This window comes from Lissotriton vulgaris, chromosome 5, assembly GCF_964263255.1.
Source record: "Lissotriton vulgaris chromosome 5, aLisVul1.2, whole genome shotgun sequence".
Taxonomy (NCBI): Eukaryota; Metazoa; Chordata; class Amphibia; order Caudata; family Salamandridae; genus Lissotriton; species Lissotriton vulgaris.
In genome coordinates, this window is record NC_141693.1 from 939,440,051 (window position 1) to 939,464,132 (window position 24,082).

The window sequence follows — 24,082 nt, forward strand, 5'->3', positions numbered from 1 at the left end:
GAAACGCGTAGGAGTTTTGCTTGAGACCTAAAATAAATCTACTGTGAAAAGAAGAGTGCCGCGTCCTTGCCTTTGTTTTCGGATTACTAGGAGACACGCTCCCGGTCTCTAAACGCGGACACCAACGCAAGCAGTTCCCTCTGCTACGGGAACATTTGAAAAGAATATATATATATATATATATATATATATATATATATATATATATATATATATATATATATATGGAGAGAGGGGGGAGAGAAAGCGAGAGAGAGGGTGACCCTCAAAATGAATGTGTTGAACAGTTAACATCCTAGGATAACAATTAGGTTTAAAAAAAATATGACCAAATAAATGATATCTCTACGTCAGCAGACATGTAAAAGGATACTAAAGCTTCTATCTGTGATTTCTAAATGCCATAAATTAATTCGGAGGTCATCCGCAGAGAGGTATGTTTCATGATCACTATTTACTGAAATGGAGTTTATGTGATAAGTATGAGCATTTGCAAATATTCTTCGAGGACTTGCTTCCACCATTAGATCCATGGGTTTCAAAATTGGCACCTAGGAGTAAAAACAAGAAATACGAAGTTAATCTTGGTCAAGAATACATTTTACATTTGGCAACAAGAAAAGTGATTTCAAACAAAAAAGCAGAAACATAAATACTTTCAATATACATGCACACAATACAAATAATTATGCTTTGCATTATCCTCACAGCTCTTTGCAAAATCCAGGCATATTACGAGACTGGATACCATATGCATGTAGAAAACGTACAGCTCCAGCGTAAGCTTGAAAACTACTCCGGCAACTTACCATACTTGTCACATTGTCTACCAAAAATCCACTGTAGGATGCACATGAAGTGGTTATGCCTCAGTTGAAAGATAAGTGAAATCCTGCTCATGGCAAAGGTCCACCATGAGCCACTTACTTGCCTTTCTCCTGGCCGGAGGTCCTTGGTTCGTCTAGTTAGGATGTTAAAAAGCAAGCTTTCACTTGCATCACAAATAGTTCTTGTAGTCAAACATGTTTTCCAAGCTTAAAAGCATTCTTCCACTCTTATATAATAGCTCAGTATGAAGACATAATCCTAGCAGTTGTGATCTACTGCCTTGGATGGTGCAATAGCCCTGACACAGGTCACCCAATAGTAAACCCTCCTGAGAAACTCCCCCTCAAAGAATATATGGCTTGAAACAATCGCTCTCAGATTCAGAAAGTTGCTTACAAATTTACTTTGGCACACGAGCTGTGAGATTATCTCTGTGTGCTATCCAGCTGTCTTCTCCTATTATCATGGCACATCGGTTTGAACAGTAAAACAAGCTTCAATCTACCTACTGGGTCAAATTGCTCTTTTCTATGAAATTTTATCCAGGGTTTTTTCCTCTTCCGCTTATGCGGTCAAAGTGTCAATTTGTCTATGGATTCATTGTTGGACCGATGTATCAGACACAAAGAGCTCTGAAACTACCACCTAGTGGTTTTTAGTCCTTCAGAAACAAATTTTAAATAAATACATTTTAAATACAGGAAAAGTGTTAAAAAAAATATTATGCCTTGCTAAACAATACGAAGGTGCAGCAAAGTGTCCGGTTTCATATTGTGTGGTGATTCACATTAAAAAGTGAACTTATTTACACAACATACAGTAATCTTTTTAAAAACCTCAACAATTTATACTCCAAAAACTCAGAATCACCACTGCATTTGGTATAACTGAGTTGATCTCTTTGGGCAAATGATAACAAGGAAGGAAATAAACTGTACATTTTGGTACTTAGACAAAAACAACTCAAATAAATTAGCAATGAAAAGCCAACTTGATGTTCGTCCATCGGTGTCAACGAGGCCTTGATATTTCATTGACTAGTTGACCATACTGTGCGTCTGAAGATGACAGAGTAGTCCAATTGGAGAAAGGAACGTCCTGTCACATGTCGGGCATACACTGTCTGGAGGTGCAGGCAGCTCTGGACTTAAGCAGCTCATGCATTCTTTGGGCTTCAGCAGCACGCCTCGCCATGGAGATTTGGCACCGTTTGCAAACAAGGCTGCGCCATGCTGGACAGTTCAGTGTGAGGGTTTCCCAGGTGGAGGTATTTAGGGACTTCAGGGAGGCCTTAATTGTGTCCTTTACCAGCTTCTTTTGCGCTTCATGGGAGAACTTTCCCTGAGTGAGTTATCCATAGAAGACCAGTTTGGGGATGTGCACATTTGAAATTCTGACATGCCAAGTCCATCTGGGCTTTCATCAGCAGAGTATGAACTGATGGCCGACAAGCTCTGGAAAAAAACAGTATTGGGATCTTTGTCCTTCCATCTGATTCTCAGAAGCTTGGGAAGACAGGACATGTAGAAGTGATTAAGCAGTCGTGCATGCATCCGGTAGACAGTCCACATCTCGCAGGCGTACAGCAGAGTTAGAATGATCATTGCTCGGAAGACCTTTGGTTTCGTTGGTAGTCTGATCACTCAACGCTTTCAAAACGTTGGTGCTCAATCTGCTGAAAGCAGAGCTAGCTTTCGCAACTGTAGTTAAATTCAACAGTGGTCCTTGTCTGCAGCCTCTGCCCATTTACAGTGATGGCTGGTTCTGTGTATGGAGCGTGGGGAGCTAGCTGGCGCATGACCTCAGTCTTCTTGATTGAGATTAAGCACCCATGTGCTTAAGCAATGCAAAGTATATCATGTAATAGTGCTGTCCCCTGCATTGACAAATCCACACTAGTGTGATGCCTAGTGCCCGCTGACATAAACCTATCACCCAGTTAAGTATTTGCATTTAGTAATATAGTAGATGATCGGTATTGCTGGGGGTATTGGGAGTCAAACACGAAGGACACAATTTGCAACAAAAGTATTTTAAGAAGAAGGGGGTAAACTACTAATTCACCCTTTCAACGTCGGATGCAGTTTGCTGAAGTAGCCTTTTCAGCAAAGATCTTTTATTAGTGAAATAACCATGAAACTAATTTGAGAGAATACTGCCTGGAATCCTTAGAAATCCTCTCACAATAGCTGCCCCCCACCCCCAATTCTGCTTGCACACAAATTATAACAAAAGGAAGGCACACTTTCCAATTCATTTCCAAATACAAAGTGGTCTCATCAAGTTTAGTTTTCCCTTCTTTTTATGTACATATTTATTAAGACAAATCAATACTGGCAATACCTCGAATGAAACCTGTAAATGAAAGGCATTCTAGCAGACTTACTCTAGGATCAGTCATTATGGTCTGTTAAGGTAATAAAACCTAAAGGTCATGTTTATAACCAATGTTCTGCAAACCCTAAGGATGACAGTTTGCTTTTCTTCTCAGGAGGAAGTCTACGAATAAGCATTCTTTTTATGCACTGTAGAATTTGTCATAATCCAAAGGTGGATTGCTTTTCACAAAGAGGTGGTAATAATCATGATCCCTGAACTCCGTTCTGTCCTACCTTGTGACATGTGATGCAAGCTTGTCACAAGAAAACCACTACCTAGGTTCCTACTAATCAGTATATTAAAACGAAGTAAGAGCGCAGACATGTCTTGTTGATGTATAGAGTAGATGTATTCTTGTAGTAAATTACAGTCTTTCAGTTACAAGAAGATCTATAGCAAATCAGGTAGTCTCTGGTATTGCCCCACCAGGAGCAAGGTCCACTCTGCTCAGCCCATCACACCAACTGAATCTCACCACATACAAAGCAACCCCAACATTCCACGTGACATCATCGCAGGCTGAGCAGGCAGAGAGAGAAGCACAATGGAGAGACTGAAATGACAATAAGCACATTACAACACATCCCCCTTCTTAATAATTAAACAATCAAAGGAATGGAAGAAAAAGAGAATGTATAATATATAAAACCAAAACATCCCCTAAACATTCAAAAGAAAAGGAGAAGAAGAGAATGCATTAATAAATACAACCAACACATCCCTCCCCTTTGATAATGATCATAAGCACTAAAAAATGCATTGGTGGAAAACGCACTTATGACAGAAAGAAGAAGACACAGTATCAACACAATACAATACCTCCTTCTCCCTGAAAATGATCATAAACAAAAGAAATGCAAAACAAGAAAATACCTTCTTAAAAACCAATAAATCCAAAACCGCACACAATACCTAATGTGCCATACACAAAATCAGTACAAAAACTGCAGTAAAACAAATCAAGCACACAACTAAACCAGCATAAACTGGGGCAAGACCGGGATCTACAACTCTAACTGCACAAATCCCAAAAACCAAGGGTAACAAGTGTTATAAGAGGAGTTAGACTACACTTGAGGTAACTCTCCACGTGTGTACCCGTCACACACAGTCTGAGAAGCATATAAACATAACACCAGACAACCAAAAACCTAGGGTATCCATTAACCCCACGTGTGTAGCCTTCACACACAGCATGCACACACAAACCAAAACCTAGGGTAACCCTTAGCCCCACGTGTGTAGCATGGACACCTAACATAAAGCAAGTCAAAAAAACAAAAACTCAGGGTATCCTTTAACCCCACATAACTTAGGGTAACCCCACAAGTGCAATACGCACATCACACACAGTCTATATAGCAAGTGTAGATAACACCAAGGAATTCAAAAACCAAGAATAACCTTAGACCCAAAATAACTGCAGGGTGTCCTTTAACCCATGACACACCAAAGACAGACTGCTCTGGCATCCCAAACAGACAACAAAGAAACATTTATGCAAACCAAACAGACACCCAAAAGCAACACGCGAAAGAAACAAAGCAAAAAAATAATAATATGACCTTTCAAAATTACGAAAACATAAAGCAATGGACACACCACCCACAAAAGATACAACCCAAGAAGCATACGATAAACATTAGTTCTCATCCACTTTCAATTAAGAACTACAACAAAATAAACTGAAATAAATAAGGTAGTCACCGTCGATCATACGGGTATGGAGGGAGTTGTTCACAGAATTCACTGCTGTTGTTCACCGAGGTCTCTCCAAACAACACATTGTCAAAATCCAAAAATGTGGCGGCAAAGTACACCTAGTCTGATACACTAACTGTGACACTGGAGGTCATGGAAAATCCTTGTCATTTTGTAGAGAAAGTCAGAACTCGATCTATGCTCTCGAGCCATTTTACTATAGACTGAGAAATACGCAGAAAGCATTTGTAAGATAAATAGTATTTTGGATATTTTAACGTGAAGTGGTTCTCCTGACGTGTGTTACAGTTGACTATATCCATATCCATAAAATATGCTGCAGTATACTAATTCCGATGATGGAACATTGCTGTCAATAAAAAAAAACTTAGCTGCATCCCGTCAAAAATAAGATCACTGCTAACGTTGTGTCGGTAACTAAGGAAACTCAAAATGGTGGCTTGTGTGGACGAAGACATTCATGCGTGATGACATCACACGCATGACTCACAGCAAACCAGACAGTCCAGAATGGCCAACGTAGTGAAGACGGAGCAGCGTGAGAAACGCTTCTGTTAACAACTTGTTGAGAAGGTTCTATTGTGCTTTGGCTCACCAATACCCTCCGAAGATTCTGTGACGTCATTAGTCACTAACTGAGGCGGTAGGAGAAAGAGGAATCCACTCGGCAACTATGAACCGTCACTTAATGGAAAGAAGCAGGTGAGACTTCATTTTTTGCCATAGTTCAGCGAAAATTTCTCCCAAAATTAAAGTAGACATGACATCAGCACCACACAGTGGATGGAAACAAGTACTACTATCACCGAGGCTCGATTTATGCCTCCGGACAAAGACAAACCAAGTGACAGGCAAATTAGATAACTTCACGCTCAGGGAAGAAATTGACAGCAAACATTAAATACAGTTACTCCTTAAAGAAACGGATTCTAAGTCCAGCACAGCACAGCTCACTCTTCATGGCATTAAACCACGAACGAAAACTGAGTTAATGGGCCGCACTGTGCGCTGCACCCTCTCTGTGGTGCCAGGAAACAAAAGCCACACTCCACACAGCTGCTGTAAGACATATCGTACAACTCCAGCAGCACAGCAGATCACAAGCAGGCAACTTTGCCCCTTTTTTTGTTGTTGAAGAAAACAGCTAAAACCTCCAACACTGCTGCTATATTTCTCCGATCCGGACACTTCAAATGCTTGAGGCTTCACAGTAGACAGTCTCTCACTTGGTTAAAATGGGAAGAAACTGACACAAAGCTTTGAGGGCGACCGTTGATAGGGTCACTGGTGGGGCAAATGGGGTGCCTAGTTTCATCCATTTTACATACTTGAAATCTTTAAGTCTAAGTCTTTGAGTACCAAAACTTTAAATCCTTTTAAAAATCGCCTCTTCATCTACTTAATCAGCTTCACTTACTTCAGTTTAAAAAGTCAAGTCAGGTAGCTCCATGGGTTCTTTGAATCGTCGCCAGTGTTAAAACGAAGTAAGAGCGCAGACATGTCTTGTTGATGTGTAGAGTAGATTTATTCTTGTAGTAAATTACAGTCTTTCAGTTACAAGAAGATCTATAGCAAATCAGGTAGTCTCTGGTACTGCCCCACCAGGAGCAAGGTCCACTCTGCTCAGCCCATCACACCAACTGAATCTCACCACATACAAAGCAACCCCAACATTCCACGTGACATCATCGCAGGCTGAGCAGGCAGAAAGAGAAGCACAATGGAGAGACTGAAATGGCAATATCTGCGATAAAAGAAGAAGAGCTAAAGTGATAGCTATAGAATAAATATCCTATGAATGTTAGCTGTCTGACAGCTGTTAGGCCACACTACTATTCCTGAAATTGTCTTGTACAAGGTAAAAGTGGCGTTTCCTAATAAACGTGACAACAAATGAAGGAAAAACTCCTTTATCGGGAGCACTTTTCACCCTTAATGAGTGATAATTGACAAAACCAGTAAGTATTGCCTTTCAAAGGAATTAGCCAACAATGTGGCTTTGGCAATGCTAGTTAGCAATGCTGAACAGCATCGCCATAAAGAGAAAGAAAAGCTTTTTTGTCGATGGAGAACAGTACCAATTGCTCTAGACTGTCTCCCATCATACAGAAAGTACTGAATTGGTGGAATCTTCTACCCTGAACAGGCAGCTAAATTATGAAATTCCCTTCAAGCAAAGTAGAGAAGCAATGTAGATACCCTGGAAATCAAGGCACCAGCCAGTCTAGTTAAATAAACCAGCAGCTTCCGCTCACCTGTATAGGCTGAATGGTAAATGTAAATGTAAATTGATACTTGTATAGCGCACTACTCACCCACAAGGGTCTCAAGGCGCTTGTACGAATACCGCTGTGGAACCCATCCTGGCTTTCCCTGTGAGGCGTCCACTCCTGGGCACCCCCAAGGTGGAGGCCAGGCATCCTTAGCGTTGTGGGGGCCGTTGTGGAGATTAAGCAAGCTATTGCCCAGCGTTGCAGAGTGGGACTCCATGATTGGAATAGACACCGAGGTGAGAATTATCAGGTCCGTGGAATTTTTGAGCCCAGGACCCGCCGAGGCGGGGAATTGAACCCTGGTCCCGGGCTAGACCTCTGCATCAGGGTCTGCCGCTCTAACCATTGAGCTAGACCAGCATGATGGATTTTTCACTCAAATGCTCTAATATCCCCCACAGAGCAGTGCCATGGCACTATAACAGATTTCTAGATTGCAGTGGCAGCTGTCACTGTGCCTGACAACTTGTCCACTGCATCTGTGTGCTAAACACTCACTGGGCTGCCTGAGGAGCTGAAGAGTATAATCAGAGAATCATAACCCAAAGGGAGGAGAGTTGTTAGCGGTTTGTGGCAGTGCGTAAAGGTGTTTCTTAAAGTACTCTCTCAAAGACTTTAACCAACAGGTTATTCAAATTGCAACGATGAGAACCTAAACCATTTTCCCACATAAGTAGGATATGATCAACAGATGCCACTCCGTCCCATACCTGCTCCAAAATCTGGAGCCATATCTCTCCACAAGTATTGTCAGCAAGATCCCAAGTACAACCATTTTTCACTCACCTTTATTTCACTTCATGCACGGCCATGTGAGAACAGCCTTATCCTGGTTATCATGCACAACATCGTAATACTTTCCACAAAGGCTTAAACAACTAGTTATACCCTTAGAACTGGGCACAGTTATGATGTGAAATTTGCGTGCATGATAAGAGTACCAGTATTGCTTATACAAATAATCGAAACACTTTTGAAAGAGGCAACATAACGGGATATCATCCTTCCTACTAAGCACTCACTGAGACAGTGAATTAACACATTCTGTTGCCACATCAAATGAATCTAACAGTTTAGTATGTAAGTGCAACTACAATACATTTGATTGTTGGGGCCCATAAAATCAAATCTTAGCATCAGTGAACAGGGGATGCCAGAATATATAGTGACAATAACAGTATGAGGTTAATGTGAAAAGCGGAATTAGCCTTCAGGTCTTATTTAGGCTGTGGCCTGTAATTAACACGGTCTGAAGAATCTAGCACATTGCTCAGTTAACTGAAACAGTTGTTCTTGAATGCATCTAGCCAGAATAAGAATAGTCTATCAGTATACCTGCTTTATTTACATACGCTATGCGTTCAATCAATCAGAGGTTTATATAGCGCACTACTGACCCGTGATGGTCCCAAGGCGCGCAGGAGGGGGGGGGGGGGGGGGGGGGGGGGGCGAACCGAAAGGGGGGTTCAAGCTCGGAATCAGTCGAAGAGCCAGGTCTTGAGGTCCTTCCTGAAGGTGTGCAAGGCTGGATGTTCACAAGGAGCTCGTTCCATGTATTGGCAGCGATGTAGGAGAAGGCTCTCCCGCCTTATCTACTTCTGAGGATGCGGGGGACCTTTGCCAGGGCTAGGTCGGCGGAGAGGAGTTTCCTCTTAGGTACGTGGAAGGATAATCTCTCGTTGAGGTATTTGGGTCCGGTGGTGTTGAGGAATTTGTAGGCGTAGGTGAGGAGTTTGAAGGTTGGTTCTAAAATAGGTGACCTTTAACTTGGTTAGGATGAATTCTAAAATTGACCAGTTTGTAGAAAGTAGGGAGTCCCTGCCCCAGGCACGTAAAAAGCAAATGGGATATCTCTTAACCCTACAAATTAAGTTTACATAACACCATTATTTGGCAGTGGACATATGTGCATAAATAAAAATAAAAAATAGGTGAATGAGAAAAATAAAAATCAAATGATTTTAGGGACATGGATGAAACCCGGATAAAGCAGAAAGGGGACAACTGGATGGGTGGTACTTGATTTACTAACCTTGGCACTGGCTCCATTTAAAATGCTAATGTCAAGTCAACACCTTCTTTAGGAACTTTCAGCTCCCGAAATTAAAATGAATATTACATTTTTTTTATTCATCTACACATCCTACCGACAGCTTTAATACGAAAGAAATATTTTGAAAAGTTTAGGAAACCGATTACAATAACTGAATGGTTTTGTTGGGTAGGGGCTAACACTCCCTCTGAAACTAATCCTCAACTAGCGCAATTGTAACTGAAACCGCCTTTAAAACCACACACCAAAAAGCAAATCATACTAGAAAACACCATATAGTAAAGTATAGAAGAAAGATCCTTGAGGAAAATAGTGCTACACTATGTGAAAAAAGTTTAACTTGGATGTAAGGCCCACTCAAAGCACATACGAAAAGACACACTAATGTTGTTAAGGTACAACAAGCTTTGACAATGCCAACAGTTCTCACCTTTTTAACTCAAGTGCCGAGCTCTTGGCATTGCCAATGGTGGTCAAAAATAGGGTAAAAAAAAAAAATTAAAAAAAGTAAAACAAACCATTTAAACTGGAAGGAAAACAAATAAATCTTATGTTATCTCAAAATTGTACATTGAATTAATTGTTTTCAATTTTGATATACTTTTCGATCACAAAACGTTTAAAAGGATTTAAAATATTTAGAAAGTGCGGGCCAAGGCTTAAATTACTTTCCACATAATTCAGCTATTTGCTGCTCTGTGATAGCCCAGGGAAAGGATTTATAGGTCTACAGGAGAGGTGATCATGCCAAGTACATCTTCTTGCTAAGACACCAGCTGAGTGAGTGCAGCAAGTGGACCTTCCCACAGTGCCTTTAAAAGAGTGACTGGCAAAAATTGTGCCATCATGCAATATGTGATATGCAGGAGAAAAAAAAATCTGATTCCAGCCATATCCCAGAAACCTTTCTGTTGCTGTGCTTTTCCAGATAAACTTTGAGGGAATGATACTGCTACAGGGGGTGGATTGCGGGTTGAGGGATAGTGGGGAGGCATATTTGGGGAAGGAGGGTCAGTAAAGAGGGGTTTGGTAATGTGAGGGCAAGCAGTACACTAGGGATAGAGCGAGAAACACATGTACTCTGAAGGTGTCCTGAATAAAAAATAAAAAAGTAATTCTCTATATGTGAGCAGTGAAACAATACAATTCATGCACTAAAAGAGGATTATAAATAAATTATCCACCAGTGATGGCTCTAACACAAGAAGAGGCAAGTCATTGCGTAAGAAGTAAGAGAGTGACAAAGACAACCAACAGTAAGCCCACTGTAAGTTTACAATAGGTCTTTCGCAGCCAGATATAGTGTGTGCTCTCTAGTAGGCTCGACCTAAAAAGAGAAAGGTCTTTTAGTTGCCCCGTCAAAGATTCAACTTAAATGTATTAAAAAATATTCTTGTCCCTCAAAGCTTCCTAAACAACTCTCACAACAAAAACATTTGGAAAAGAATGTGTAGATAAGTGGAAAAACAAATTTCAATGGACAAATCCCAACATGTTGTCATGAGAAAAATTCAGGGGGTGAAGAGTTCAAATCACTCTGGATTGAAGAGGAAGGAAACACTGTGGGGATGTATTTGTGTGGCCCATATTTCACCTTCATCAACAATTTACACAGCGCTAAGATGATGTTTTTCTTATCTTTTCATGATCCTTTTTGAATCCTTGATTAGAATCCACTCAAATAGTTGATTATGAGACCTAAACATGAGTGGGCAAATGACGGCAAGTGATTCTGCAAAAGTTCAGTTAAAGCTTTAAGCAGCAGCAATAAAGTTATTTTGGGCAGTGTACTATTCTGTATTTTTCTAATGGTAACAAAATGATCAGTCACACAATAACCAAAGCAGATGTTACCCGTAGTGATGTAATCCGAAATGGATCTCGTAGTCTCCCTTCGTCATCTTTCAAATTATATCCTTCAGCTCTTTTATCCCGTTCACTTATTTTCCACAACTTTATAGTTTTATCTGGAAACAAAAATATAGTTTTACATTTCAGAAATGTATATTCAGAAAAGCATTCAGTCACAAGAAAAAGTATTGCATTATTGTTGCATTTTCATTTTAATATGCAACTTGCTTGGTGTATAATTACAGAAAATAAAATCAGCATATTAAATTAAAATCACCAAAAAGTTGAAGATACGAATGAAAATCAATATAAACGAAAAATGTGCAACTTTTAACCCCTTGTATGCTCATGACGGCTCCCGGCCATCATCTGTCACGGTGGGCTTGTGCCATCCGAATACCGCGGGCTGTTTATTTCTCACGCACAGCGATGGGAAATAAACCAGCATCCAAGGGGTTAACCAGGTAAAATTAGCAAATCAATCACTGTGGTGCATACATAATACAGTACAAGTACCAAGGAGGTCTATAAACAGGTACTTCCACTCCTCGAAATCTATTTGCACACTGCAGATATAAAGATAATTGTGGATATTGTATTTAGTCATTTATTTTACCAGAATAGATGTGTTCGGTTGTGCTTTTTTCACAGAACTAATTCTTGAATGTGCACCAAAAAAAACTACCAATTCCAAATATAAATACTATTAGTACTAGTGGAGAAGTGTGGCTCAATGATTAGAGCGGCAGACCCTGATGTAGAGGTCTAGCCTGGGACTAGGGTTCAATTCCCCGCCTCGGCGGGTCTTGGGCTCAAAATTCCACGGACCTGATGGTTCTCGCCTCGGTGCCTGTTCCAATCATGGAGTCCCACTCTGCAACTCTGGGCAATAGCTTGCTTAATCTCCACAATGGCCCCCACAATGCTAAGGATGTCTGGCCTCCACCTAGGGGGTGGCCAGGAGTGGACGCCTCACAGGGAAAGCCAGGATGGGTTCCACAGCGGTATTCGTACAAGTGCCTTGAGACCCTTGCGGATGAGTAGTGCAGTATAGAAGTATCAATTTACATTTTTATCAATTTACTATTGGACTTGGCCCACTCTGCAGGATCACCCCCAAAACCTTGTCTCTTCACTCTCCTGTTCTTCTGAAGTCGTTTTTGTTGGCGTTAGGGCTCTGCTCACTGTACCATAGCTATCCAATGCTAAAGTGCTTCTGCCCTCTCCCTTAAACATTGTAGAAATCACTTCATACAATTGGCACGTTTTATTAACTTCTAAGCTTCTAGTAAAATGGTACGGATTCTACCCAGGGCCTGTAAATTTAATGATACTAGTGGGTCTGCAGCACTGATTGTGCCACCCATTTAAGTAATCCTTTTAATAATTGCAGCCTCTGTGTGTGGTTTTAGCCTGCTATTTCATCCTGGAAAAATGTGCCTAAACCTTCCTTTTTAATACATATATGTCACCTCTATGGTAGGCCCTGAACAGCACAGAGGGCAGGGTGCAGAGTATTTAAAACGTTGGACATTTATTTGTAAGTTTTACATGTCCTGGTAGAGAAAACCTCAAGTTTGTTTTTCACTACTGCAACGTCTACCTCTCCCATCGGATAACATTGGGTTACCTTATTACATTTAATAAGTAATAACTTTCAATTGGGAACTAGTAGGAATAGCGAGATTGGCTTTTTAAGAATTGCACTTTTAGAAGTTGACATTTTGTTGTCTTGTTTGGGACAGCAGCTTGTATCTGGGTCACAATACTTGGTGTAGTGGGCGGCTGGTCTTTGTGTATTGCTTCCAGACAGTGAGACAAAGGGAAAATAGGTGTTGGCAGGATAAGCCATCTCGGATTTGAATTGGGGCGGAGCGGTCACATACCACACTTGCACATCAGAAAGACTCTGCCACAGCACACTCTCAAAGGGTTTCACGCTAGTGTTTTGTGCCCCAGACGATGCAGGACTTCACTTCACGGACGTTCTCAATCAACCCCGCGTAGCGCATCGTTGGTGCAGGACCTCCCAAAGATTCGCATCCAGGATTTGAGGTACTTTGTACACTGGGCAAGAGGGATGAGAACCAGCGGCGAGGGGAAGAGTAATCCAGTGCTGGCAGATGAAAAAGGGTGCAGGGAGGTAGTGCTGAAGTGATGGGGGAAAGGCTCGTGATAAAAGGGAGAGCCCGTGCTGGGAGACGGGCGAGGCATGGAAAGCAAACCACGCGGGAGGGCAGGTGAAGTGTGCCCGGGGGAGGAGGCTAGCCAGTGCGGTGGGTGGAGAGAGGAGTGCTGTTTGATATAGCGCCAGCTCTCACCCAAATGTGAAAGAGCGCTTTATATATTATGATTGAGTACCAGGAAGGATGCAGCTACTAAATTGTGTTTTTTGTAGGACATTTATCACAACGTTCCACAGAGGAAACAGGACCGTCATTGGAGAACTACGGCGAATGCTGCGTTAAGGGGGTGGGGAGTCAACTCCCCGAGACTTGCCTTTCTGCCCTAGGCGTCTCAGTGATTCGGCCTTTCCGTACACATTTGGCACACATCTCCCTGTTACCCCCAGGAGGAATGGCACTGTCACCATGGCGATTAAACTGCCATGAGAATAAACCACCACTGCCTACAACCAACTGTTCAAATAATCCGATCTCTCTGAGGAGATTCCTGCACTGTCTTGCGCTCACTTCCAGTGGCAGGTAGTGCTTGCAGTAGGCGCTATGTAAACAGACCGGTGTCAGAGGGGGTCGTCTGTGAGCCGTCACCCGGCCAATGACTGTCATACGCTGTCACCCTCCTCTGTCACTTTTGACCTCTAGTCTCACCAACGCCAGGGTCACTATGCACGCCAAACACAATTGTGATGTATTTTTTTCAAAACTATCATTGGGAATGGCAAACTTGAAATTCCACTGCACCGTGTGGACCAAAATTATAATAAAACATCCAGAGCAGCAAGTGGTGTAAAAGCGGTCACTTGATTGGCAAGACTAGGGGAACATCTCTCTTGGAAGAGGGTTTCCCTCAATGTTTTAGCGCTTATTACAGAGATCGCTTTTGTAATAAAAACAAGAGGAGGAGCCGAAGAAAGAAAACAAACACTTACATCGTCCTCGCGCGCTCCGTGGACGGCCGCAGCCCCGGGTCTGCCACCGCCGGTCCTGCAGGAAGGGGCACGGCGCATGCGTAAGCCCGAAACCTTCCAGGGGGCACGGCGCATGCGCAAGCAGCGGGAGGTATAGCTAGCGGCTCAGCTTCCGAGGAGGACAGCACCTGGCCACTGCGAGCACTTTCGCGGCCGGCGCAAATCGCCTTGCGCGCGGCCAGGTGCTGTCCTCCTCGAAAGCTGAGCCGCTAACTATAGGTCTCTGGCGAGAGAGAGCTTCGCTCGCTTCTAGCCGAGACCTAAAAACGTGGGTAGAGAAACAAGCGCTTAGTAGAGAAAAATGATTTGTCTCTTCAGAATGAAGAATGTGTTTTAACAACCTCCTGCATTTCTGGGCATTAGCACAGAAGGTTGAAGTCTTTGATCAGGTTGGGCTACTTTTGAAAATAAAGATTCCTCTGTATACATGCTTGGTATAAAGGACTGTCATGGACTTGTAAAAGAAAATGGCTGGCGTGCAACACTTCAGTCAAAATATATAAGGTGGTTCTCCATGTGAAATATTTTTTTTTAAACGTTGAAAGAAAGAAAACTGAATAGCAATTCTTCATTTGCAACCTTTACCACTCAAGCCAGAATATAACCTGATGTAAGAATCCCTATGGTTTAAAGGGAGAAGTCTTTTGATGTCATTTATGTCTAGGCAACACACTTCGAGCAACTAACTGCAGCACCTACATTTTGAGTCACTTTAAATTTGGTGGTAACATGGCGAGATTTGGAGGCACAGATCTATGGTCAACATGCCACACACAGTGAAGAAGAAACGATTATTCTGCGAACAAGCATTACTCTGCAACATGTACTGCATGCAAATTTATAGAAGATTCACTCTGCAAAATGTGCTAATTGTGCACAAACAAATTAAAATATCCATTAGACGGTGGAAAGGGCACAGCATGTGTAATATTAAAGGGCTGACTTAACAGAACTATACCTGTTTTAATTCTACACAGTCTGCCATCTATTGCAATAGTACAGATTAATACGAGATCTTACCGTTCGTGGAAAGAAGGAAATTGGCCGCATTCTGTTGTGGTAACCATCTAATTTTATTAATTTTTTCCTCAATTTCTAGACTTTTCAGGTAGTCAAATTCTGGTTCGTGACTCTGAAATGTACTGTAAACATTATATTCACCCCTTGAATGAGGACGGCTTTTATTCTGCAAGAAAAGTTTCCTTCAGTTAAAATACTGAAAACATTATCACAAATATAAACACTGGATAGTGCCCAGTTACAAAAATAAAAGATACTGACTGATTTCTACATATATTCCTATCTATGCAGTATTTTATTTAAAATATTTAAACTAGCTGCTATATTTTAGTAGCTTCTATTGAAGAAGCTCTCCTGAAAGATAAGTCATTTTACAAAGTAAAAATAAAAAACACATTATATTGAACAGCATTTGAGAGTAATGGAAATGTTTAACATAATACTATTGGCTGTAGAGTAGGTTGGAAAACAATAAACACTGCATTTTTAGTGTTGTAGTTTCTGTAAAGTGTAAAAAACAAATTGTAAGCATAGAGTTATTGGGGAGTAAGGGAGCGGCAGGGGGACCTGAGTGAGTCTCTGGAAACCACTAGATAGGGCGACAGGGTAACTGGATGGAGTAATAGTGTTTCACTTAAGGGGTGAAAAAGTGTCTCAGAAAATAGAAAACTCTTGAAGTTGATTGAAGAGCTGCATCAACATGTACAATTAAGCTTACTAAAAATGGGGTTGGGCAGTGTGTCTAGAGTACTGTACAGGGAGTTATGACCAAGTTCCGTCTGAGTACGTACAAGCAAAACCGTACAAGGAGCGGAAAACATGCATCTTCAAACTCGTTCTAAACACAAGGAACAATATTTCCATTTTAAGGGAAGAAAAAAGTAAACCCTTCGACGTTTAGATAACAGACTCCAAACCAGTATAAATTAGTTGGTCTAATGGAGAAAAGATATTCTGCAGTCAGCCCAGGTGCTTGGATGGAAAGTAGGTCTCAAACAGTTTAAGTAGTTCATAGCTAAACTATTTAGAGAGTCGTGGAAGTAGCACGGTTCTACAGTGGAACCTCTCCAATTGGTACAGTGACCCGAAAGCAGGTGTTGCACGGCTGCTGCACTGTCCATGGTGAGAAATAAAGCAAATGTTTTAAGGAAGGATAGGATGCCTTTAACTGGATACAAGAGAGTAGAAGACACATATCAGAACTGTCTTAGCATAAGACAGTTCTAACATATTCCAAAACCAGGTGAACAAATGCTAAATTGTTTTCCCCTGAAATAAAATATGCTCAAAGCTGTGAGGGAAGAGTTCCTGTTCGTTGCAGCAGAGCTTGCCTCTTGGCAAAAGTCATTTGAATGGCAAGTGAACTAGTCTAACACGGTTCTGAAGGACAGTAAAGAATAGGGCACTGCTAAACTCATTTAGTTTACAAGTAGAAAGTCCAGCTCAAAGAGCGTAGCCATATTTCTGCCACCTGCTGTCTGAATTAATTGAGATTAAAAGTAACCCAGTGAGGATGCATTTCTCTACAAAGAGCAAATCATGTGAACAGAAGACATAAGCCATACTTAAATTACATGAATATATATTTTATTTGCTGTACAGAATTGTAGAACTAAGTTTTAATGTAATCACTTGACAGAGTGTGTCGGCATTGTATAGTGATACTTAGGTAATAGGAAGAGCGTTTGTTTCTTTAACCCCTTCGATGCTGATGACTGGCTCAGCTCGTCATCAGCTACGGCACTCGTATGCCGATAACGCGGCTTTTTGAAAATAGCCGCACACAGCGGGAAAAGCTGCCGCAGCGATGCGGTTAACAACTTTAGAGTCGTTTGATGAACCTGAACACAACTTTAACAGAAAAACATTCATCCACTTTGGCTGCTACATGGAAAGTTCTAAGCTTATCCATCATGCAGGAGCCATGGAAAAAGGGATGTCCAAAGTTTTTAGGAAACCTAAAGGCTGAAAGTAATTATACCTAGTTTAGCAAAAAGTTAGAGTCCGGTGTAAATCTTTTCAGCCACTTGTAAAATTAGCAAAGGGGTAACCTTCATAAAAGGTAAACGTGAACGGCTGGTCCAGAGCCATGGTACTGTGGAACTAAAGTTTAAAATAAAAACTAGATCGAACCAGACTGGTTGAAGTGTTTTTCCTCCTATTGGCAATTTTAATATTGCGGGGAAAGCCCTGTGGTACCTAAACAATTTGATTGGCTGCACAAAACATTTAACAAAATGATGCAGCCACCATAGAGAACTTAGGGACGCATTCGTGGAGTCCTGAATTTCGAGAAAAAAGGTGAGGGTAAGAACGCACCCTGACCCTCAATGCCCTTGACTCTTCCAATAATCCTTATTTTTTTAAATGTGGAGTTTGTTGGCAGCACCACAGTACTTCTGTGTGCAACAAGTGAGGAAAATTAAATTTTGGCCATGTTGTGTTCCCTAGCGCGTACCCCACAGACTCCATGTACCAGCTTAAAGTGCATGTAACTTCCCTCCTGTGCCAGTTATGAAGACGCAAATACATTTGCGTCCACCGTCAACTTGTCCTCTTTCAGACGCACCATGAATGGATTATATAGTCCGTTCCTAAGTATGCTATGCCAACGTCTTTTTGTAGTACACTTTCACTTTTTCCTGCTCTAGCCAGAGTAGGCCCTGAATTCCTGCCATCTGAACCTCTCTTGTGGCTCCTGGCTCTGCCCAGGCTACCTCTGTACTCATGAACTATGTCCTATATTCAGCGCGGCCCCTCGCGCTCAGCTCAAGCCTGCTTTCTGCCAAGACTGACTATAACCTTCGAGTTATCTGTTCCGCTCCCCGAGAATACATTCCTGCCTACTAGATCCTGTAAACATCCTCTCCAGCTGCAGAGCCAAAAGGCCGATCTGTCTTAATACAAGTAATTCATAGCCTCCGTTGCCATGCTTCCATGGAAGGCCCCGTGCCCCCACGCTTCACATGTAGACACTCAGGCGCTTATACACGCATCCACAGTTAGCATAGAATAGCTTCTACCCTAGAGACCTTTCCGCCCAGATAGTATAGTTCCTAAACATCAGATATCAGATATGATAGAAGTACAAGTTGATCTGACATGCCAGACTTCTGTCTCTTCCCGTCAGTGTAAATGTCAAGACCCCTGCACCCCGTCAGTCACACGTCATACAGCTGCGCGCGCATCCAAGCTTCCGATTTCTGCTGACATTGCAACATTCTGTTAGCACCACCCCTTGGTGCCACCCACTTGCGTCACCTGTCAGTGACGTTTCTAGCACACACCTCTAGTTCACGCCTAGTTTACGCCTCTTGATGATGTATTGGTACCACGTGTATACTGTTATCTTGTCTTCTCTCAGCTGTTACGCCTCTCACATTGAAACTTATGATGTAAATCAAGTATATAAGCTATGTAATATCAATAAACGAGAGCGCGCTCATCTATCCCTTCTGACACCCCTGCGGTGGTCAGAACATGATATCCTGATTCCTTTATGAGGAATAAAACCCTTAGAAACTCTAACACCACGGACTCTGTTTTCTTTCCTTCTGATTGAGTTATTATTGATTAAGTACTTACCTGCATAGAAATTAAGAGAGTAAATTAATTATTTACGTCATTTTGGCGCCCGAATAGGGACCCCTCCCCCACCTCACGCGCCGGAAGGTGCGTTGCAATCCGTGTCCCCTGCCATCAGTTAGACGGACAACACGTGTACTGGCAGGATTTCCTGCATCCCCCTCTGACACACGGAGGTGACGAAGACTGCGATCAGTGCCCAGACGAGGCGGTGAGGAGTGCGGAGGATCCCGACCAGAGCCCAGCCGAAAGAAGCAAGGTCCGAGGTGTGAAGAGGCCCACCAGTTTTCCGAAGTTTTCCGAAGTTTTCCGAAGTTCCGAGTCGAGTCCAGTCGAGTTTTCCGAGGCCTTCTGTTTCCGTGCTTCCCGGTGAGTACCATTGCTGGGTCGTATCTAGACGGGTTTGGGTACGCAAGTCCGGTCTGCACTGTTTTTAGGCAGTGTATCTGTACTGTTTAGCAGTATATCTAGGATTCCGAATTTCTGCACTGTTACAGCAGTGTATCCGTACCGTTGAGCGGTACATTCAGTGTAGGGGGTAGGTAGCTATGTCTTCAATGTTTTCATGTAATTAATGTCGTGGTATGACTGTGACTGTTTAAACGTGTATTATTGTGTTTTTTTTCCCATACAATATAGCTGTTAAAAAGTATTAAGGAATAAAGATCTAGCGTTCAGTAAATAAGTAAGCAGGATGCCGTTTCTCAGTAAGTTAAAACAGATCGGAACTAGGAAAGGGTTACTAGAGGAAGAAATTCCTATCCCCCCTAGGGACACTCCAGGCAATTTTATGTATCAAAAGCACGGCATAGATGCCATATTATATCTAGATTTATGGGCCGATTACACCAAACACCTAGACGAGAGACACAGATGGCCTGTTACCGGAACGTGGGATGCCGAGTGCATCATGAGGGTAGAAGAAGCATTATGGAAAAAGAAAGCTAGGCAATCTCAGAAGGACGCCATAGAATTTTGGCGTAAGGAATCACGTAAGCGTGCGGACAAAGCACTCCGTAGAGAAGACAGACTTAAAGAATCAGATAAAGAGCGAGAAAACGAATTAGTTACTGAAGGGATCCGAGTAAAAACAGAACAAATAGACCGTGCCCGAAATAATCTTGTAAACGGTATGTATCTCGTAGCAGATGGCCCATCCGAAACTGAATCAGAGATACCAACAAACTTACCGACACCGTTAGTTCCAACTAAAGTAATGCATAAAACTACTAAAGACATATTCCTGAATTCATATCTAGAGGATGTAGCACCAGCTTATACCAACATGCCTGTTTGTGCCCTGCCTACTGACAGGGATGGGGGGGGCACTGCGCCCCCAGATCCAGCTCCACCGGTACCGCAACAGACCTCTCCCGCTCCGCCAGCTCCGCCACCCCCCGTACTTAAGACAGACCTACCGAAACCAGTACTACCTGATCTTACTAAAAGACAGATACAAGTCCAGATACAGACTCCACGGAGAGATAATGCCCAAGCATCCGCCTCAGGAGGTGCGACAGCGGGTCTACAGACCCCGCCACCGACACACAGATTGCATTTAAAGGACACACAGAATCCTTTCCAGTCTCCCTATTCAGCCCGGCTTGACGCATTCAAAGATAGGATGTCATTCTGCAGATATGATCCAGTACCCGGAACAGACGATCTGATGGTATTAGCATCACTGCGCTTAAGATCTGCCACCGATAACTTGCTATGCTATGTAGGAATGCAGGAAGCTCTCGACAGACTATACAAATTCATACAGACGGGGAAAGACCCCGACAGTGTCAAAGCTGCCATGTATAAATAGAAAGTTGACGTTCAGAAACAGATATTACGATTCTTCATTAATTGTGTGATAAGAGAACGAGACAGGCCCGGGACAGATCAAAGTGAGTTAGACGCATTAAACAAGTGGGGCCAAAATATAGCAGACGCGAAACATGACAAGGGAACTTGTATAGCCACTATGTCCCAGAAAATCAGAAAGGCAGTGTTAACTGCACATCAGGAAGAAACTGATAAAACTTCCTCCGGGGAGGAAGATGAAGATGAAACATCAGAAAAGTCTACAGATATCATAGCGTATGTAGGTAGGGGAAACTACCTTAGGAAAGGTGTCCGTCCGGAGAGCAAGAGAGTTCTTTTCTCCGCTTTAACCAATCCGAATTCTTCTGAACATCAGTTCCAGGAAACTGATAAAAGGCTTTGAGATCGAGTAGGGTATCATATACTCAATTCTATGGATGAACAGGAACTAGCCCGGTCGGCCGTGTTGTGGGCCGAAAACGCAGACATATATAATGATGACACGTTAGTGCAGACATTCTTGAACCTTTCCCCGGAAGAGCAGAAAATAGCAGGTGTATACATGATTCAGCACCTCCTTATCAAGTTCAGAAACCATCATTCTGATCCAGGTCCCTTACATGAAACATTAGAAGCACTAATCATGGATAGATGGAGAGGTTTTAGTACCAAATTAATACAAATAATTCTAGAACAACGACGTAAGTATAACACTTTCCTGAGCTCTGAATATGTTCCCGCCCCGCCTCCAGAAAGAAAAATGTACCACATGCAATGCGGTGGCGGCATTGAAAGCCAGAATCCCTTACGAGAAGTACATCCAGTTATGGGTGCCGATAATAACCTGAAACGTGTGTATGTTCACACACCACTGACTAAGCTAGAACTATTAGAAATGAAGAAATTAGTTCCGTGCCATGATAAAGACCCTGCAGGTTTTCACAGAGAGCTTAAAGACATGTTATTGATGGGAGATTACACGTATGATGATATTATGAAAATGTTAAAAGTACTGTTGCCCACGGGCATTTACGAGAAATTAAAGGAGAAGGATTGGGAAGTGGGAGAGTCAAAGATAGCATGGGCAGAGATAGAAGACGAAGAAAAGAAACGAGTCCCAGGGTTAGGCCTTGGGGATCTGACTAAAGCATTACCAGGTTTAATAGTACAGGTTCTGCCAAGATTATTGACAACTAGAAAGGAAGATTGGGACGCAATCTCGTCCTGCAAACAGAAACAAGATGAAGATACTAGTGACTTTTATTCGAGATTCGAGAAATGTTTCATTATCAATAGTGGCCTAAAAACAAGTAGTGAGTCATATCCACACCTTTTTGTAACGAAATTAGTAGAGAACGCCCTACCACTGGTTAAAAATAGAGTGTACAAGGTTGAAAGTACTTGGCAGGCAAATACGCCATCACAGATGTTACAAATGTTACAATATCACCAGAATAGAATTAGGGAAGAACAAGAGCAGGAACAGAAACGTATGAAAGACACGAAAATGAAAATGTTAGTAGCTCAGACAATTCCAGCCGAGGGTCATAGAAAAGGTGGGGCTCAGACAAATCATTCTGCCGCTCCCGTTAAAGGGACATGTAATTATTGCAAGCAGCCAGGTCACTACGTACATGAATGTCCAGTCCTGAAACATAACATCGAGACAGGTAAAACTAAAGAAAGACCGCGTCCGCCTAGACATGAACAGGGTCATCAACAGACCTCACAGAACGAACAGCCAATGCAGAATACACAGCCTATGCATGATCAGTCCCATACAGTACAGACAGTAGCAGTACCACAGCCACAGCATGCTCAGACACAGCCCGCTGCTGCAACTAGAGAAGTCTCACAACAAATGTACCAGTATGCCCAGTCGGCATATCCAGATTATCAGCGTTATACATGAAACAGCCTAGGGAGGGAAAGTGATTTGCCTCTTATTGAAATTCCTGTAGATCAAGAAGGTCCATATGTACATAGTCACGTATTAGGAAAAGACAGAAAGTTTTTAATTGACACAGGGGCAAGTCGCACTACTATAAGTCATAATGAGGTTCCAGGGGCACCCCTCTCAGGCTCACAGAATGTTTCCCTTGGTTTTTCAGGACAGCCTATTGTAAATGAGGTATCAGAACCAGTACCACTAGCTGTGGGTCCATTATCTCGAGTTACAGATTTGTTACTTACGAAATCATGTCCCGAAAATCTGTTAGGAATTAAAACACTAAAGGCTTTAGGAGCTATAATTTGCTGTTCTCCGGAGGGAGTCAGACTCTTTCTACGAGATTTCAAGGGTCATTATGTTCTACGTGACTTTGATGTCAGATTGAAAAATGTACCAGATCACTTATGGGCAAAAGGCCCAGCTGATGTAGGTTGTATGCATATCACACCATACCGTGTTACACTCAAGACAGGTGTTGTTCTACCCAGAATCAGACAATACAAGTTACCACCCGATGCTGTAGTGGCTTTACTGAAAATAATTGAAGAGCTTATTGCCCAGGGAGTGGTCGTAGAGACCGACTCCAATATCTGTAATTCCCCCATCATTCCAATTCTTAAACGTACAGACCGCAATGCACCGCCAGTATACCGGCTGGTGATTGATCTTCGAGAACTGAACAAATGCATTGTACCACAGTATCCTGTGGTCCCCGATATCTCCACCCTGTTAACTGCTATTGATTCAGAAGCAACGTTCTTTACTGTAATCGATCTCAAGAACGCCTTCTTCAGTGTACCCATTGACCCGGAGAGCCAATATCTCTTCGGATTCAGTTTAAATGGACGAAGTTTCAAATTTTCCCGCGCACCTCAAGGATTTACAGAAAGCCCCAGCATCTATAGTCAAGCATTGAAAAGACAACTAGATTGTATTCAAATGCCAGTTAATACAGCTTTACTACAGTACGTCGATGATCTGCTGATCACCGCACGAAGTGAGCCCGAATGTGAACAAGCATCTCTGATAGTTTTGCATTTTCTGGCCGACAAGGGACACAAGGTGTCTCCTTCGAAGCTACAATTCTGTGTTCAGCAAGTTGTGTACTTGGGTCACTTGCTGTCCAAAGTGGGGAGACAGCTCACTCCCGATCGCATTCAGTTAATAGTAAACATGCCCCGACCCCAGTCACAAAAAGAAGTGCGGGCCTTCATAGGCCTCACCTCGTACTGCAGACAATGGATTCCTCAATATGCATTTCTAGCTAAACCACTCATCCAGTTAACGACACAGGAGGCAGCGACTTCGACTGTCCTTCCTTGGACCCAGGAACACACACAAGCCTTTGAGGAATTAAAGAAAGCTTTATGCCAAGCACCAGTTTTAGCGACACCATGTTACAGCAAACCGTTTACACTTTTTGTTACAGAACGTGATGGTACAGCATTGTCTGTCCT

The 24,082-nt window shown here is 42.4% G+C and overlaps 1 protein-coding gene across 3 annotated transcripts in view; it reads right to left on the bottom strand.

The window, feature by feature from the left end:
* PPP2R2D (protein phosphatase 2 regulatory subunit Bdelta) overlaps window positions 1-24,082 on the bottom strand; it is a 247,969-nt gene that overhangs the window by 95,103 nt on the left and 128,784 nt on the right. For 2 of the 3 annotated variants that reach the window (XM_086922544.1, XM_086922546.1), the window contains 3 exons: window positions 15,278-15,443; window positions 11,110-11,222; window positions 374-551 (listed from right to left, as the gene is read on the bottom strand). In XM_086922544.1, the coding sequence (XP_086778670.1) occupies window positions 374-551; window positions 11,110-11,222; window positions 15,278-15,443 (457 nt within the window). Of the gene's footprint in view, window positions 1-373; window positions 552-11,109; window positions 11,223-15,277; window positions 15,474-24,082 lie in introns of all 3 variants that reach the window. The other variant, XM_086922547.1, reaches the window with a different exon arrangement.